This window comes from Sebastes umbrosus, chromosome 22 (assembly GCF_015220745.1).
Source record: "Sebastes umbrosus isolate fSebUmb1 chromosome 22, fSebUmb1.pri, whole genome shotgun sequence".
NCBI lineage: Eukaryota > Metazoa > Chordata > Actinopteri > Perciformes > Sebastidae > Sebastes > Sebastes umbrosus.
In genome coordinates this window covers 15,611,768-15,630,968 of record NC_051290.1, presented here as the reverse complement: position 1 = coordinate 15,630,968, position 19,201 = coordinate 15,611,768, and the positions used below count along the sequence as shown (strand labels likewise).

General features: G+C 40.5%; 1 protein-coding gene across 2 annotated transcripts in view; it reads left to right on the top strand.

Moving 5' to 3' along the window:
* Nucleotides 1–2,581: 2,581 nt before the first annotated feature.
* Nucleotides 2,582–19,201, top strand: part of neurl4 (neuralized E3 ubiquitin protein ligase 4) — a 24,020-nt gene continuing 7,400 nt past the window's right edge. The window contains exons 1-18 of one of the 2 annotated variants that reach the window (XM_037758759.1): nt 2,582–2,746; nt 10,572–11,088; nt 11,176–11,241; nt 11,326–11,828; nt 13,181–13,292; nt 13,407–13,495; nt 13,589–13,661; nt 14,025–14,298; nt 14,699–14,880; nt 14,986–15,071; nt 15,602–15,764; nt 15,867–16,077; nt 16,409–16,485; nt 16,683–16,761; nt 16,886–17,055; nt 17,156–17,284; nt 17,527–17,672; nt 17,829–18,047. In XM_037758759.1, the coding sequence (XP_037614687.1) occupies nt 2,582–2,746; nt 10,572–11,088; nt 11,176–11,241; nt 11,326–11,828; nt 13,181–13,292; nt 13,407–13,495; nt 13,589–13,661; nt 14,025–14,298; nt 14,699–14,880; nt 14,986–15,071; nt 15,602–15,764; nt 15,867–16,077; nt 16,409–16,485; nt 16,683–16,761; nt 16,886–17,055; nt 17,156–17,284; nt 17,527–17,672; nt 17,829–18,047 (3,261 nt within the window). Of the gene's footprint in view, nt 2,747–10,571; nt 11,089–11,175; nt 11,242–11,325; nt 11,829–13,180; nt 13,293–13,406; nt 13,496–13,588; nt 13,662–14,024; nt 14,299–14,698; nt 14,881–14,985; nt 15,072–15,601; nt 15,765–15,866; nt 16,078–16,408; nt 16,486–16,655; nt 16,762–16,885; nt 17,056–17,155; nt 17,285–17,526; nt 17,673–17,828; nt 18,048–19,201 lie in introns of both variants that reach the window. The other variant, XM_037758758.1, reaches the window with a different exon arrangement.

The following is a 19,201-nucleotide window of genomic DNA, read 5'->3' as shown; positions in this document are numbered from 1 at the left end:
CATCACATTTAGTGATATTTAGACTAAAGCCAAAAATAAAACAGATTTAAGATAGATATAAGCCTAAAATTAAATATAAAGGCTTCAATTTCTATATAGCTTAAATATTAAAGTTGAATTTACTGTTCGAATTATATTCAAAACAATCCCATAATTTATAAGCATGTGTCTAGTTTAAAATGATATATATATATATATATAATTTTATATATATTATATATTATATTATATTATATATATATTATGTATTATATATTATATTATATTATATATTATATATATTTTATATATATTATATATTACATTAAATATATTATATTATATTATATAAAACCCACAATGGTCACTGAAATAACTTGAAACTGACAAAAGTAATAATAAATAAAAATTTACTGAAAATGAACTAATGAAAATCAGACATTGCTTTTGAATATTGGTTCAACAGAATCATTTTAAAAAACAAACTAATGAAACTGGCCTGGACAAAAATGATGGTACCCTTAACTTAATATTTTGTTGCACAACCTTTTGAGGCAATCACTGCAATCAAGTGATTTCTGTAACTCTCAATGAGAGTTCTGCACCTGTCGACAGGTATGTTGGCCCACTCCTCGTGAGCAAACTGCTCCAGCTGTCTCAGGTTTGAAGGGTGCCTTCTCCGAATGCATGTTTCAGCTCCTTCCACAGATGTTCAATAGGATTTAGATCAGGGCTCATAGAAGGCCACTTCAGAATAGTCCAATGTTTTGTTCTTAGCCATTCTTGGGTGTTTTTAGCTGTGCTTTGGGTCATTATCCTGTTTGAGGACCCATGACCTGCAACTGAGACCAAGCTTTCTGACACTGGGCAGCACATTTCGCTCCAGAATGCCTTGATAGTCTTCAGATTTCATTGCACCCTGCACAGATTCAAGACACCCTGTGCCAGATGCAACAAAGCAGCCCCATAACATAACCGAGCCTCCTCCATGTTTCACATTAGGTACAGTGTTCTTTTCTTTGGATGCTTCATTTTTGCGTCTGTGAACATAGAGCTCATGTGACTTGCCAAAGAGCTCCAGTTTTGTCTCATCTGTCCAAAGGACATTCTCCCAGAAGCTTTGTGGCTTGTCAATATGCATTTTGGAAAATTCCAGTCTCGCTTTTTTATGATTTGGTGTCCTCCTTGGTCGTCTTCCATTAAGTCCACTTTGGCTGAAACAGTGACGGATGGTGGGATCTGACACTGATGTACCTTGACCTTGGAGTTCACCTCTAATCTCTTTGGAAGTTGTTCTGGGCTCTTTGGTTACCATTCGTATTATCCGTCTCTTCAATATGTCATCAATTTTCCTCTTGCGGCCACGTCCAGGGAGGTAGGCTACAGTCCCATGGACCTTAAACTTCTGAATAATATGTGCAGCTGTAGTCACAGGAACATCAAGCTGCTTGGAGATGGTCTTATAGCCTTTACCTTTAACATGAAGGTCTATAATGTTCTTTCTGATCTCCTGAGACAACTCTCTCCTTAGCTTTCTGTGGTCCATGTTCAGTGTGGTACACACCATGATGCCAAACAGCACAGTGACTACTTTTCACCCTTTAAATAGGCAGACTGACTGATTACAAGTTTGAAGATACCTGTGATGCTATTTACAGGACACACCTTAGTTTAATATGTCCCTATGGTCACATTATTTTACATCTTTTCTAGGGGTACCATCATTTTTGTCCAGGCCAGTTTCATTAGTTTGTTTTTTAAAATGATTCTGTTGAACCAAAATTCAAAAACAATATCTGATTTTCATTAGTTCATTTTCAGTAAATTTTTATTTATTATTACTTTTGTCAGTTTCAAGTTATTTCAGTGACCGTTGTGGGTTTTTCTCTCTTTAACGGAAGGGTACCAACAATTTTGCCTACGTCTGTATCTATTATATTATATATATTATATTATATTGAGTCACTTTATGTGTTATATATATATATATATATATATATATATATATATTATATTATATATTATATTATTTTATATATTATATATATATTATGTATATATATTAAATGATATAATATATATTATATTATGTATAGAATATATATTATATATTCTATATCATATATATGATATATATATGTATATATATCATATATATATATAATATATAATATAATATATTATATATATATTATATTATATTATATTATATTATATTATGTTATATTATATTATATTATATTATATTGTATTATATTATATATATATGATATTATATTATATTATATTATATTATATTATATTATATTGTATTATATTATATTATATGATATGATATTATATTATATTATATTATATTATATATAATATAATATAATATAATATCATATAATATAATATAATATTATATATATATTATATTATATATTATATTATATATATATGATATTATATTGAGTCACTCTATGTGCTAACAGAAATGGGTGCGGTGTGCAGCTCAGTTGTATCGATTCTTGCAGTAATCTACCGGCTGCCGTGTAGCGTCAGCAACTGTCGCAAAGCCCCCGTTCACTGTCGTGAACATACTGGCCGCCCACTGAAGATGGCGGCGGAGCTGCATCCGCGGAGCGGAAAGCTGATCGGCCTGTCCAACTCCAACCGAACCGCCCGGCGCAACCAGCCCGTCCAGGAGTTCAACCACGGCCTGGTGCTGAGCAAGGAGCCGCTGAGGGACCGGGATGTCTTCACCGTCCGGATTGATAAGAAGGTAAACAACAACAGGCCCTTCTCTCCGCTGCTGCTGCTGCTGCTGGTTCTCCTCAGCGGGGATGAGAGCAGCGGGATGCGGCGAGCAGCGCCTGTTGGACGGGCCGAGTGCTCTGCTTCTGTCCGCAGTGAGGGGCTTCTTCTACCACACAGGGCGGTTCACTCTGCTTGACAGCCACCACGGGGTATTAGTATTGTTCAGGGGCGAATTACATCCACTTAGATTTAACAAGAACACTAGATTCATGTCAAATCACAAATATTGTTTATCATCCAAGAAAAATAGTCTGTAAATTTAAGGAATGTGCATAAATGTCAATATATGGTCAATGTCAAATATAAAGGCTTCAATTTCTATATAGCTTAAATATTAAAGTTGAATTTACTGTTCGAATTATATTCAGAAAAATCCCATAATGTATAAGCATGTGTCCAGTTTAAAATTAATGTTATATTGAGTCACTTTATGTGTTAACAGAAATGAACAGACATCACATTTAGTGATATTTAGACATAAACCTAGAATTAAATATAAAGGCTTCAATTTCTATACAGCTTAAATATTAAAGTTGAATTTAGTGTTTAATTATATTCAAACAATCACAAATATTGTTGATCATCCAAGAAAAATAGTATGTAATTTTAAAGAATATGCACAAATGTCACACTGCCAGAAAGTCTAAGGCTCTTTTTTCTCTTTATTAAATGTTTAAAAGGTGTTTAAATATATTACATGCCAGAACAAGTCATCTTTTGTTAAGCAGAGAAGGAAGAGAAAGAAAACAAATATTCATGTTTTAAGATATTCCTGTGGATTAAAAATGTATCTGGATATTATTTGTATGTGTATTTAAAGTTATGATAGTTTGAAGATAATGTTGGCACCTCTTTATTGTCCAAAATTCAAGCAGAAACGTTTAAGGCATAATTTATTTATTACTATAATAATGATAATAATTATTACTATTATAATAATAATAATAATAATAATAATAATTATTATTATTAATAACTACACATTTACATTAAACAAAACACAAAAAGAAATGAGAAAACAATCTGTTACCTATTTTTCTGGGAACATTATGCAAGTAGGGTAATTCAGTTCATCCTTACACTTCATTTTTTATTTTAATTAATTTATGAATAAAATGTTCACCCAATAAAAATCTAAAATTTTCAACAGATATCACATTTAGTGATATTTAGACTAAAGCCAAACAAACCCCAAAAAAACACAGATTTAAGACAGATATAAGCCTAAAATAAAACCCATAGATGCTTCTGCTCCTACTGGGACTTAACAAACCCATTGATTATGTGTGTATCTGTTAAAATAGCCACCTGGCTAATGATAACCTGCTCTGGTTGCCTTGGTACCGTCAGTTAGCTGTTGCTAAGTAGCCATGATAGCAGCAGCTCAGGCTGTTCTGTAAGGTAATAATGGATCTCTGTCTCATGTTGTCGAGGACTTTCTGTTGTTAATTATGCTACAAGGAGCTCAACTAAGCTTGTTAACGTAGCTCTGCTTGTTCAGTAGGTGACAGTGCTTGTCAGCCTCTCTGTCAGCCTCTCTGTCAGCCTCTCTGTCAGCCTCTCTGTCAGCCTCTCTGCCAGTCTCTCCTGGTGGCTAATAATACTGCAGTGCTCATACCAGGTTGGGCTATTATAGTTTTATTTTATTTATTTATTTTAATATTTTTTGTATTTAACCTTTATTTAACCAGGTAGTTAAATTACCTTATTAGTAGTTGGTTAATAATACTGCAGTGCTCATACCAGGTTGGGTTATTATAGTGTTATTTATTTATTTTATTTTTATTTATTTAACCAGGTAGTTAAATTACCTTATTAGTAGTTGGCTAGTGATACTGCAGTGCTCATACCAGGTTGGGCTATTATAGTTTTATTTTATTTATTTCTTTAATTTGTTTTTGTATTTAACCTTTATTTAACCAGGTAGTTAAATTACCTTATTAGTAGTTGGCTAATAACACTGCAGTGCTCATACCAGGTTGGTTTATTATAGTTTAATTTTTTTTATTTTGTTTTTCTTTAACCTTTATTTAACCAGGTAGTACTCATTGAGATTAAGATTCTCTTTTGCAAGAGAGACCTGGCCCAAGACAGCATGCAATTAAACATACATTAAAGTTTCAGACTGCCACAACATAAAACAAATGCAAAATAAATACAAAGCATAATGTCATACAAAACACATTAAAATCAAGTGTTTTGAAGCCAACAGCTCCCCGATTGACACTGCTTCTAGGTCTTTCATTAATGTTTTAAATTCATCAAAAGTAATCAGATTTCCCAGTTTCAACATAGTCAAGTCAAATTTATTTCTATAGCACATTTACAACAACATGAGCTGACCAAAAAAAAAACAGGTCAACAGAGCAGACAACAAAATCACACACATCCACAGACAGAGACCCATGAGTAAAAATCCCATGAGTAAAAGACTGTTATAATAAGCATTATTATAAAAGGCCAATTAGTAATCACAATTCAATTACATTCAAAAGCTAAAAAAAAGAGCTGCTGTGCTTTGAAAGACTCCGTAGAGGGAGCAGATCTTGATGTGATGGGGCAGTTTGTAGTGACTCAAGTATTATAGTGACTCAAATGCTATGTGTGAACCAAAATAAGCGTACAATTACCATCAGTTACCAGTGTCATTAATAATATTCATGTTACTATTCACACACACACACACATCTTGGTCCAAAACACAAAGCATATTCAGACCCTTTACCAGCAGTGACCAAGCAGCTCTGCTGGTGTAGACTAATGCATGATGAGGAGGAGTCTGACCACTAAAAGGTAGAACTCATTAATCACTGGTCTGGCATCTGTAAACATGCACTCTTCCTCTTTGCATTGCAGGGACACTTGCTTTCCATTTAATTCTCACTTATTATCCAACAATTTTATGATATTTTACACAAAGAAACCCTAATCAAGGAAAGAGAACAACACATTTCTTACTATCTTAATGTCCATATTGTCAATCAATCAATACTTTAATTGCCATGTCAACCCGGAGTTGATTGGAATTTGTTTCGGTGCAGCGCTCATTAAAAACAGACAAAAGACAAAAGCACACACATATAAAGAACATAGTGTACATAGGAGACAACCACCTACATTTATACAATCAGTCAGACCAATAAAATCCTAAAATGCTAAAATACTGTGAAGAGCCTTGTGCTATTGCAACTTCCCCTAAAGTGTATAGTGCAAAACATTCCCAAGTGCGTGTTTGCTGGAGCGCAATTCCTTCTGCAAAGAGCCCATGCTCCTTCGATTCATCCAGATGTGATAGCGGCCTCGTCGTTTCCAGAGAAGGTGATCCATTCCTGACATTTTCTGGCAAAGGTCTCCCTCTTATTCCTTATAGGGCAAATGACAGATTTCCCACCACAAATATATCCTTTAAAGTATTCCCCTAAAATATATAAAATCAAATATTTCACAAGACCAACTCTGCTGTTCAGTATGAAGTTTTTAGGTGAAAAACTTCCATACATGCTCCCTCCATTTCCTTGAATGTGTAGCTTTCATATCATTGAACAGAAGTGCTTATTTAAGGCTTGTGCTCTTGTGACTCAGGCCTCTCCATATCATCTCAATGCCTGTGCACAGTGTTTACATTATGCCTGTTATCAGCGTAGAAGAGCTTGTCTGTTGTAATGGCTTCTGCCTCTGCAGTATGCAACCCTACTGGGTTTGTCAACAACATGGGCAGCTCTGGAGCTTGTGCCAGTGCCAACTGGGCCACACACACACACACACCCTCTGGATGACGTGTGTGTGTGCGGCCAAGACGCATAGTTAGGTCGTTCAGAAAATCTACCATGATAAGACAGTGAAGTGAGCCAGTGAAGCTAGACATGTGGTTTTTATAGCACTTACTGTATGTAAATGATTCTCCATCCCTTATGGTGCTCTCAGCCTGATGGTGGACTCTCATAAACAGCCTCATACTCTGACATGACATGCATTGCCTGTCTGGAAAATCAATACTTTTCCCATCACAGAGCACCCAGATTGGCATGACTGCCCATCCTGTCTGCTGAGCTACAGTGGCTGTTGGAAAATGAGAGCAAGAGAGCGAGCAAAATGAAATGATTTATTGGACAAACAGTTCGCCCAGAGTAGGACACTGTCAGTGGTTTAGGGTTTGTATTTAAAGCTGTGGTCTACAAAGAGATCTGGAATATCACATATTGTGCGTATTGGTGTTTATTTTAAATTGGAGAGGTCTTATATACTGTAGTAGCTACTTTGATAGTAGATTAATCGTAATTTTTCAACACTCTAGTTCCAGATTTCCAGTTCAGAGGTTGTGCTGTTTTTCTTTATCTTACAGTAAACTGAATATTTTTGCGTTTTGGACAGGTGTTAAGACAAAACAAGCTATTTGCTAAACAGTAGGGCTGCAACTAACGATTATTTTCCTTATTGATAAATCTGTCAATTATTTTCTTAATTAATCAATTAGTTGTTTGGTCCTATAAAATGTCAGAAAACTATGAAAAATGTCAATCAGTGTTTCCCAAAGCCCAAGATGACATCCTCATCCACATCATACTGTTATAGAGGAGTAAAGAAACCAGAAAACATTCACATTTCAGAAGCTGGAATCAGAGAATTTTTCCTTTTTGGAAAATTTGAAAAATGACTCAAACTGATTAATCGATTATCAAAATAGTCGATGGAAGATTACTTTAATAGTTGACAACTAATGGATTAATCGATTGCAGCTACACAGTATGTTGCCTTGTATTTGTGTGAATTTTTGACTTAAATCCAAACTATCAATTGAAGAATTGAGAAAAAATTGGCATATTGATTAATAATGAAAGCCAATATTAGCCTGAAAATGCAACCTCTATCATATTATTCTGTTATTAGCTTTGTTGGCGATGATATGCCCACTGTTAAAATGGCATTAATAGGATCTTTTATACAGTATATTAGGAATATGCTACAAATACAATTAGCAAAAGAATGAAAGTATCAGTAAATGACGTGTTTTTAAAGCCTTTTTTTATATATATATTCGCAATAAGACTTAAAAGAAATGTTCATATTAAAAATATATCCAATTTATTTGTCAAACTGATGGCAATATTTAATATGGTGGTAAAACCTGTCTGTTAAAATGTTAATTTATTCCAAAATGTAACTTATCAATGTGAGCATTTTGTTCACCTCTCCCCCATGCAGAGTTCAGCTGTTACATTGTGTCCCCGTCTCTGTGTGTGGTGTTAGATGAGAAGCTTTTACCTACTACTCTGTATAGTCCTCGCAGTGTTTCTCAGGCTGTGCTTTTGATTCAATTAAATTTTCATTCTTTTCAAAAGCTGTCCAGTGGTCATACTCTGCATGTCTCCTGTAGTTATTGGTCTTTTGAACAGAGAGAGAGAGAGAGAGAGAGAGAGAGAGAGAGAGAGAGAGAGACTGAGAGGCAGACACCCACAGCTGCTGTTACATAAGTGAATGAGCGAGGGAAGGAGATGTCTGTCTCCTCCACACAGCGACCCGGTCAGACTGAGTTACTACTAAATCTGTTAACCCAGATACCCGGGCTTTCGTAGCACACTGCCTTACATAGCACCTGCCACAGAGCTGAGGAGGGACACCATGGGAGCAGACGGAGGAGAGGAGGCAATATGAAAGACAATATTTTAAAAAGGACATTGTCCCGGAGGAAGTCTTCTTTTGTTTTAGCCACTGCACGGAGGTGAGCTGCAGAAAAACATCCCAGGAGCTGGTAGAGCTTCAATGTTATGCTCAAGGTCACTTCATCGGGGGTGGATTTCTGCCAAATTCAACTGGAGTCCTGTGGAGCTACCAGGGGGAGAGAAAAAAAAGGGAAAAAGAGAGAGGCTGAAGATTGATCTGAAAGTTTCCGTATACTTCTCAATCTTTTCTTGAGGAACAAAACCGCATGGCTTTCTGTTGGACGTCGTTCTGCAGGTGAGGCGCAGCGAGCGAGCCAGGAGATCACTCCTCAGCGGGATGACGTGGGTTCAAGCCCCCGTGTCGGCAAGCATCTGCCGGGGCTGAAATGTCTCCGAGCGAGACCGTGAATCTCCGGCTCTTATTGCTGACGCTGCACTCTGTCATTCCACATCATGGAGGCAAAACGCATGAGAAATAGCCCCCCGGAGATCAATAACGTATCGCATCATTGTGAGCTGATGTGGAGAGTTTTGTGATTCGGGGAAGAAATGGATATCTCAGGCTCCGTGTTACGCGATATGATTCCAATGTCGTGCAAAGACGAAAGGAGTTTTTTTTTTGCAGTGAAACATTTGTTTTAGTGTTTTCATGTCTTGAATCCTCTGGAAGGCAAGACCGTGGAGGTGAAGCTTGCTTATTTGGATATTGTTTGCTTTGTGTGCTCAGGTTTAATCATCACAGCTGGACCACATAGTGTTTACATGCGAGTGCTGGCAGGTGAACCTCTTGTCGTTGTTTCAGTCAGAAGAAAACATGATAAAGGAGATGGGAGCGTTCGCTATGATCGCCACCTGGCAACTCGAGTAGCTCAGGAATTGTGATCCACCTTTAGTTGAGTAACACAAAGATCTTCCCGGATTTATTAGGTATTAAATTAAAAAAAAGTAGGATAGGAAAAATTGAGACCTTCCAAAACTTTATTTGACCAAAAAAGGAAACATTTAGACTCTTCAGGTCTTGTCAGGCAAATGGCCAACATTACAAAGCTTAAGGTGTATATACAGAAACACTGGCACACACTGATTACAGTTAGGGCTGGGCGATATAGCCAAAATCTTCCATCACGTTATAGGTCATTTCTTGATAACGGTATATCACTATAGCATGTTTTCTGGTAATTCAATAAATAGATAGTCCATATGAAATAACCACATGGTAAAGCCTATTTTTGTGTTTGAATTAGGTACTTGAGAACTTGAGTGCAAAATTAATATAACAGTTTTAAGTGAAATTATAGAGAAAAAAATAAATAAATATAGGCCGAGCCTATATTGCGATATAGAAAAATATATAATATAGGCATTTTTAGAACGTTTTGACGATATATATATCATCATATTGCCCAGCTGATTACAGTCTTCTGATTTAATAGTCAACTGAATAAACAAAAAATGTACAACACCGGCAAAATGACACCAAGTGTTGCTTACTCTATTATGTTCCTAAGTCTGGTCTCCTGGTCTAAATATAGTACATGCTCTCAACTATTTGCATCAATATGTATTGAACATCTAATTTAGGAAGTTTGGTGCTGGTGTACTGGGAGATGAGAGGTTCATTTGAGCCTGGTATTTCAGTATTTCACGTTAATAATGGTGATTTTTGCATACTGCTAGACGTGCAATCATTGCCACTACATTTGCTTGTTTCTGTTGTGTCACTGTGTGTTCACACTGTCCTGCTTTTATTTTCAAAGGAGCGCTCCCTGAGCTGCGTTCTTCACTGACAGAACGACTAAAAATAACATGATGGATCATACAACAAGGCACACTTTGATTTCCATAGATATCTACCTGCAGTTTTTTTAGCACAGCGCTTCACTCTTTAAACAGCACAGCTTAGATGTTCCCACCCGGAGTCTTTTTGTGATCAGAGTAACAGCTGCTGACAACTGTATTCTTACAACTTATCGTAGTTGCCACTGTCTCTAAGTTTCATATCTTAATAAAATGATTTTTATACGAGTAAAAATTCAACGCTCAAATGCAGAACTTGGTAACTTGTGATGGTCATGACATGTCATTATATGTGACATATTACAGACTGATATTCTCCCTGTTTCCTGTCAGGTGAACTCGTGGAGCGGTTCCATCGAGATTGGCGTGACGGCACTGGACCCCGCCGCGCTGGACTTCCCCAGCAGCGCCACGGGCCTCAAGGGCGGCTCCTGGATCGTGTCGGGCTGCTCGGTGCTACGCGACGGCCGCTCTGTCCTGGAGGAGTACGGGCGCGACCTCGACCAGCTAGCCGAGGGCGACCGAGTGGGCATTCAGCGCAGCTCGCGCGGGGAGCTCCACCTCTGGGTGAACGGGCAGGACTGCGGCGCGGCGGCGAGCGGCTTGCCGCCCAAGCTCTGGGCGGTGGTGGACCTGTACGGCAAGTGCACTCAAGTGACGGTGGTGAGCTGCGAGCCGCCGTCGCCCTCGACGGAGAAAGAGACAATAGAGCGGGACGAGGAGGTGGACGATGAGGAGGAGGAGGAGGAGGAGGAGGAAGAGGTGGTGGTGTGTGGGGGTCGGGAGGATGCGGGGATCACAGCACTGATGAATGTGGCAGCAATGAATGGAATGATGAATGGAGATGAAGGTAGGCGGCCTTTTTATCTATACGGTTCTTCTTTACAACCTTTATTCCTTTTCTAGTTTTCACCCTCTCACTCTTCTCCCCCGTCAGTGCCTGAGCTTAGCTGCAGTCACAGCAGACCAGACAAGTTCCCCAACAACCTGGAGCCGGACACGGGTAAGACAATCCTCCTCAGATCAGTTGATGGACGTTGTGCAACATGACCAGTATTGACAACCTTGTCTTCTTCTCTCTCTTCAGTTCTAACGGAGCACCAGCTGTTCGACGTGTTCAACAACGCAATAGTATCTTTTTATCGCTCTGAGGATGACGGCGGAGGGGAAGATGGTGGAGGTGGAGGAGGAACTGGAGGCGTTGGAGGAGGAGGAGGAGGAGGAGGAGGAGGAGGAAATTCTGGATCCGACTCCTCTTCCAGAAATGACAGAGGGAGCAGCAGTGGAGGAGGTGCTGTCAACAGCGACAGTGGAACAGGGGGAAGTGGAGGAGGAGGTGGAGGAGGTGGAGGTAGCGCCGGAGAAGGTGGAAATACTAACAACAGTCCTGCCGGTAACGGAGGGGTCGGGCTGACGGCCGTGACGGGTGCGATGACCACCAACGACGCGCTGCTATTCCACGAGAAATGCGGCACACTGATCAAACTGAGCAACAACAACAAGACGGCGGAGCGGAGGAGACCGCTGGACGAGTTCAACAACGGCGTGGTGATGACCAACCGGCCGCTCCGACACAACGAGATGTTTGAGGTGTTTACAATCACACGACTCAGTGCTGAGATGTTTCTCCATACATGAATAATATAGACTTGACAGCTGAAGAGTGATAACTGACTTATTTACTCTAGTGTCATTGTAGAACATAGTCACTTTAGTGTAGGGATGCACCGATCCGACTTTTTCAATTCCTTCCTTTTTCAATTCCTTACACAGGAATTAAAATTCCAGTATGTAATATAGTATATAAACATAGAATTGAATTTAATAGATCGGCCCCATTGTCACCGATACCCAGTCCAGCTATTTGAGTCAGTATCGGTCCGATATCAGTATTGGTGCATCCCTACTTTAGTAGAGCTAGGTGATACTGAAACAATAAAAATCACAGTATATCTGACCATTAACTTTGAATAATATTTTTACAATATATTTGAGATCACTCAGAAGTAGAATTGCAAATAATAATTCTTTATCATTTAATCCGTCAGTTTTTATTAATTGGTGATGAAGGTGATATCTTCAAACAGTTCAAACCCCAAAGATATTCAACTTCTTGACGACATAAAAACAAAGTAAATTCTCTGATTTGAGAAGGTGGAACCAGCGAACATTTGACCATTTCTGCATTGTAAATGACTTTAAGGAATATTTCACCCACAAAATTGTCATTTTTGTATCAATTACTCACCTTGTGTTACCTTGAATTCTTGAAGAAAACTTTTCTTGCTTTTCTCGCCCGCCTCCACCGGTGATCAAAGAATTAGGAAATAGATAAAAGTCTTGTTGAAGTGAAGTAAACGGGGGACACGTTCAACAGCGGCAAAACTATATCAAAAACATCCGTTTACAAACTCTCACACGACTCGTGCTGTATAATCCAAGTCTCATTTATCCAGGCGTATGCTCACTACTTCCCAAACGCATGCATCTTCTAAAACCTTATTATTTAAAAAACTTGCGCAGAAGAGTTCAAGGTAACACGGGGTGAGTAATTGATACACAAATGGTCACAAATTTGGATTTAATTGTATTAATTTCAGTCCATTGACTAACTGATTTACAGCCATTTAAACACCCCTAGAAGTCATTTACAAAGAATGAATATTTGAGGAGAGTTGCTAGTTGATATGATGGCCAAGCAGGCATAGAAAAAGATTTTTTTTTTTTACTGTAATTCACGACCTGGAAAAGACAACATTTAAGTGATTTCAAGTACAGTGAACGGTGTATTTTCCGATGTGTTCACTTCATTCCTGGGGGTTTGGTGCTATTTATCACTCTGCGCTTGAGGCAGAAGATATCTTCATTTTAGCTGATGAATAATGAAAAAAAAATGTGTCAGTACCTGAAAAATTAAAATGTATTTCTGTTTATATTTTCAGATCCGCATTGATAAGCTGGTGGACAAGTGGTCAGGCTCAATAGAAATCGGTGTGACCACACACAATCCCAACAACCTGGACTATCCTGCAACTATGACCAATCTGCGCTCAGGTAACACACACACACACACACACACACACACAGAAAGGCACATAGAAACTGTATTAAACAAATTGGTCATTGTGGAATTCCGGACATTATCCTGGCTGATTTTATTATTATTAGGTACAATCATGATGAGTGGCTGCGGGATACTGACCAACGGGAAAGGAACCCGCAGGGAATACTGTGAATTCAGCCTCGATGAACTTCAGGTTTGTGACGATTGCAGACGCGCATTTCATTCTGCCACCTGCCGTGCAAGTGTTTTCTGTTTTTACAATCTCCATCAACTACTCTCATTTTAGGAGGGAGATCACATAGGGTTGATGCGCAAAGCCAGCGGAGCGCTCCACTTCTACATCAATGGCATCGACCAAGGTGAGGCACATGGAGAAGACGCTTCGGGGCTGGGATGGAAGTGGGTGGTCGCAGTGATATGATGGTGATGGGTATAAATGAGTGATTGAGAAACACACAGCTCAGAACAGACAGAGAGGCCAAATGAAACATCAAAATATAGATTTGTCTGTATAGATTTGTTATCCCATGATGCTTTACATAATAAACTACTTATTGCAAGATAGCTAGAATTAGTGACGGAATAGTCTGTTAGCAGAGTCAGCATTAAGATGTGACTGAAGATGATCTTTATACTTCTAATCAATACGTACAAACACAAGTTAGAAATACTGTAACTGAGACTGTTGGCTGTCTCCTAACCACTCTGTGTTTTTTCCCAAGGCGTTGCGGCAGCCCAGACCCCCGGCGTGGTCTACGGCGTGGTCGACCTCTACGGCATGGCCGTCAAAGTCACCATAGTCCACAACCACAACCACAGCGACCGCCTCAGACGCAACAACGCCATCATGAGGGCTTTATCGCCCGACGTGGGCCGGCCCAGGCCAGCGCTTTCTCTCACTCCGGACTCGGAGGGTCCCGACCGACTGCTCTTTCACGCCAACTGTGGCCAGAAGGCCGCCATCATCAGCGACGGCAGGACTGCGCTGCGGCCACAGTGAGTCAACCTCCCACGTTGCCCTTGAATTCATTGCAGGCTTTCTTATTCTTTACAGGCTTGATTTTGACTTGTTTTAGTTTGCTTGACAATTGATGGAATACCCTGAACATTTTAACAGTGGGGGTTTTTATTGGGTTTATGGCATCTTCTGTCATCAATTTGTTAAATTGGGTACGTCATGACCCTACCAGAGAGGTTTAAGAGGCTGAATATTAATATATAAAAGTCCACTTTACTTGTCTGAGTATAGCATTTCTATGTGTGGAAAGTGTAAGATGATCTTAATAGTGCTCAGAAGGTTTCAAAAAGTTTGGGAATACTTCAAAATGAAAAAAACTCTTCAGCTTTAGTGTTGTATGGTCTCATTCTGCTGTTACTCATAACACTGCTTTCACAGTGCAACTGATGACTTCAATCACGGCGTGGTCCTGAGCAGCCGGCCGCTCCGCTCCAACGAGGTGTTCCAGGTTCGCATCGATAAGATGGTGGACAAGTGGGCGGGTTCCATCGAAATCGGTGTCACAACGCACAACCCTGCATACCTGCAGCTGCCCTCCACCATGACCAACCTGCGCTCAGGTAAAAAATACAAATAGAAAAAGTAGTATTGCTGCTACATTTCTCTGTATGTGTGGATCTCACAAGAAAAAAAACAACTTTTTTTGCGGTGTGTCTGCTTTGCAGGGACGTGGATGATGACGGGGAACGGCGTAATGCACAACGGAACAACAATACTGGATGAGTACGGACACAACCTGGACCGGCTCAAGGTGAGGGATATTAGTTTTTTATTACTTTTAGAGTCTGCGAAGTAGGGATCGGGGGGATGGAATCACGGTATCAAAGTCCCGCCCCCACACAACCGCCCGAGCCAATCGCGAGCCGAGCACAGCAGCCGTCACACTCCCTTTTTATTGCATCAAATAACTAATTAAAACCAAACTTAGCATAAAATTGAACACTTAAACATACATCAGCGTGATAAGAGCTACCTAAAATGACAGAAACCATCTTTGGGAAAAATGTATTTGACGTGTACTTTGACTTTTTAGTTTGGCCCACGTCTCATCTGCTAACATGGACGAGGCAGGCTTTATGACCTATACTGCAGCCAGCCACCAGGGGGGCAATCCAGATGTTTTGGCTTCACTTTTGGGGAGCTTTCATGTCCTTCATCTTTATATACAGTCTATGGTTTTTACCCATCACCCTCTTTGCTCCTTCCTCCTCCCACAACGCTTGTGACCTTTCACTTTCAGCATTTTTATTAACCCTTTTCCCACTTGTCCCCCTCTTGCAGGCCGGGGACACAGTAGGTGTAGTGCGGAAAGAAGACGGCAGCCTCCACTTCTTTGTAAACGGTGTGGCTCAGGGTCCCGCAGCCTGGAATGTCCCTCCCAGTGTCTACGCCGTGGTGGACCTCTATGGCCAGGCTGCTCAGGCCACCATCATGGACGACATGGGTGAGAGAGGGAGAGGAACATAAACAGGCATCCATATTCGAATATACTATATATATATATTTAGATGATGTGAACTTCTAAATCTATTTCCCCTTTTGTTAGTGGACCTCCTGCCTCTCCCAGAGGACAGCTCAGACGGCCCCACCGCCATGTCCCCCGGGAGCCCCTGCTCGGTAGGAGGGGTCAATACAACCAACGACCTGCGTTTCCACCACCTGCACGGCACTAACGCCGTCATCACCAACGGGGGGCGCACCGCCCTGCGACAGAACTGCCGCAGCGAGTTCAACGACGCTATTGTCATTTCCAACAGGTGAGGAAACAAATAACTTTCAGCGAATCACATCCATCTATCAGTCACAAAATGCTAATGAGAAATGTCGTTCGGCTCGTTGGGTCACACCTGGCGTAGGTGGTGTTGCTCACAGATACAAAACAGGTAGTGATTAGTTTGACACGGTGTTGACAGGGGAATAACCCAACACGTAAGAAAGGAACTTTGACCTGGTGTAGACAAAGTTATGAACTACACTGAAATTCATAATAGTTCTGAAACATCTCTCAGATGTTTAAGATTAAACAGTATTTAGATAATTCCTTGTGATGGAGCTGCCTCAGGATTTTAACTTTTGACCTCGTTGCAGGTGCCTTCGAGACGGAGAGCTGTTTGAAATCATTATCCAGAAGATGGTGGACCGCTGGTCGGGTTCAATAGAAGCAGGTGAAGTGTTTCTACTGTTTCCACTCTGCTCTCTATCCCTCTTTTTTTGATATGTGAAGTTAAAATTGCAAAATATTCCAATTAAATGTACTGTATGTTTCCTAACATTTACCTGTGTAACTGTATTTCAGACCTGATGTGTAAATGTATTTCATGTGTAATCACCACAGATTTTCTCCTCCCTCCTCTGTGTCCAGGAGTGACAGCCATCAGGCCCGATGAGCTTGAGTTTCCCAACACTATGACCGATATCGACTATGACACTTGGATGCTCAGGTAGAGTTTTTCATTAAACATTTTTTTTTAGATCAGGTTGTGTTTTTATTTCTGTTCATTCCCAAAAAATGTATTAGTGTGTTAATTCAAAACCTTTTTTTCTGTCTTCCTGCTTTTTTCGCAGCGGAACCGCCATCATGCAGGATGGCAACACGATGCGCAACAACTACGGTTGCGACCTGGACTCCCTGACCACGGGGTCAAGGATCGGCATGATGCGCTCAGCCAGCGGCAACCTCCATTATTACATCAACGGTGTGGATCAAGGTGTCGCCTGCACCGGTCTGCCGCCAGGTAAAGATTAGTCGGTGGAAGTCAGAAATGTGAAACGAGGACTCTGCTGCAGCCGGTTTCATTTGATGACCCAATATCCATTTCTCTGTTTGTCTCTCAGAGGTGTACGCTGTGATCGACCTGTATGGTCAGTGCGTTCAGGTTTCCATCACCAGCTCCTCAGGCCCGCTTGACAACAGCCTCTGTACCAGCAACATCACTGAGAAGAGCTTCCCCATCCACTCACCAGGTACACATCAGCGTCTCGACTCAGGTCTGCAAAGCCTTGAAAGCATGAGAAATAAAGCCTCATCACTTTTAGTCTAGAAGCTTTTGAATTGTATGAAAAGTCTGTAAAACACTTAGTAAAATACCTTTTTTTTTAAATGTAGTTTTCAACCAATATAAGATGTAGTTTTAAATCTACCATGTAGTTGTATGGAATACTACATGTAAAAGATAAATAAATAATAATAAATGTTTTCTGTGTAGTGGCAGGTGTTGCCCATCGGCTCCACAGTAAACACGGTAAGAACGTGGTGCTGCTCGGCGACGGTTGCCAGGGCGTCAGAGTTGGAGGTTACGCTCACGGCATCGTGTTCAGCGCGAAGGAACTCAAAGCAGACGAGCTGTTTGAGGTAAATGTGCACATTAACCTCCTGAATACTTGTGTCTGCATATACTAGAAATACAATTTTCTCCAATAGATTTGACGTTGTTTTGTTTTCCCCTCCTAACTGGTACTTGTTTTGTTTTTCTCTCTTTCCTGATTCCTCTATCTCCGTCCTCTGCAGGTGAGGATTGATGAAGTGGATGAGCAGTGGTGCGGTTCGCTGCATATCGGTCTGACCACACTGGCACCTCCGGAGCTGCCGTCGTGCCCGCTGTCAGGTCTCTCCCCCTCCCTCCCTCAGCTCCGCACCAAGGTCACCTGGCTGCTCTGCGGCTCTGAGGTCCGTCGCAACGGTGTGCTGCAGCGCCAGAACTACGGCTGTTCACTGGACCGGCTGACGGTAAGCTGCAGCTCCTTGCTCTGTGAGCACGGTTAGATTAGAGGTCATATCAAAGACCTTTAAACCCTCAAGGATCTCTTCTTCTGTCGCAGTCATTGACAGAGCCCCTCTGGCTGCTTAAAATCCCCGACTTCAGACTAAAGATGTTATCAGAGCTTTGAGATTGTCACAGTCTGAAAGAGAAGTGACTTATCAGTATCACATCTTAAAACCCAAAATCTATCCTCCTTTGTCTGTTATTCTTTAACCATCATAAACCATCTTTTTGATTTTGTTATCATTTAAGGGTGCTATTGATAGCATTCAGCCACTAGATGTCGCATTCTCCCTCCTCGTTCCATTGCACGTGCTTAACAACAAGTCGTTGCCAGGCACTCACCGTCAAACTCAGCTGTTTATCCGTTTTTTTCCACACTAAGGCCCAATTCCAATCCGGCCCCGACACCCTCCCTCCTCTCTGCGGCAAGGAAATAAATATCAGGATCAGAATTACTTTATTGGTCCCCGGGGGGGAATTGAGCTACGTTTTGCTCCCGTTCTAAAATATAAATATATAAAAATAGAGAAATCACAAGAAAATATAAATAAGAAATATGCGACTTGGACACATCATCAGTGATGAATGTGAATAAGGATATTATTTTAAATGTACTGTATAAATGAATGCAGTGTTAATGCTAGAGTAAACCAGATTATTGCACAGCTGAATTACTGAACTACATTATTGCACTGTTAAGTCAGTATTGCACAGTTAAAGATATAATAAATGATGGGGTTATAGCTCCTGATAGGGGTAAAAATATATATTTATAATGTGCTTTTTAAAAACAGCTATGCAAATAAGAAGAAGTCACAGTAGGATTACTCACAGTTCAGGCCAAACAACGTATTAATATATGTAATGTATTTTATTTTTGCTCTTGATTTACATACATATATTTCTTGATTTGTGGAGAGATGTCAGATTGATGGGTCGGCACAGCACAGCGCCCCGAGCAGTTAGGGGTTCGGTGCCTTGCTCAAGGAGGTGAACTAGCACCTCTCCAGCTACCAGTCCACACTCCGTACCTGGTCCGTCTGGGATATCCCTACAGACTGAGCTTCTGCCGCTTCTGCCGCCCCTGCGGCCCCTGCCGCGCCTGCCGACATTTAAC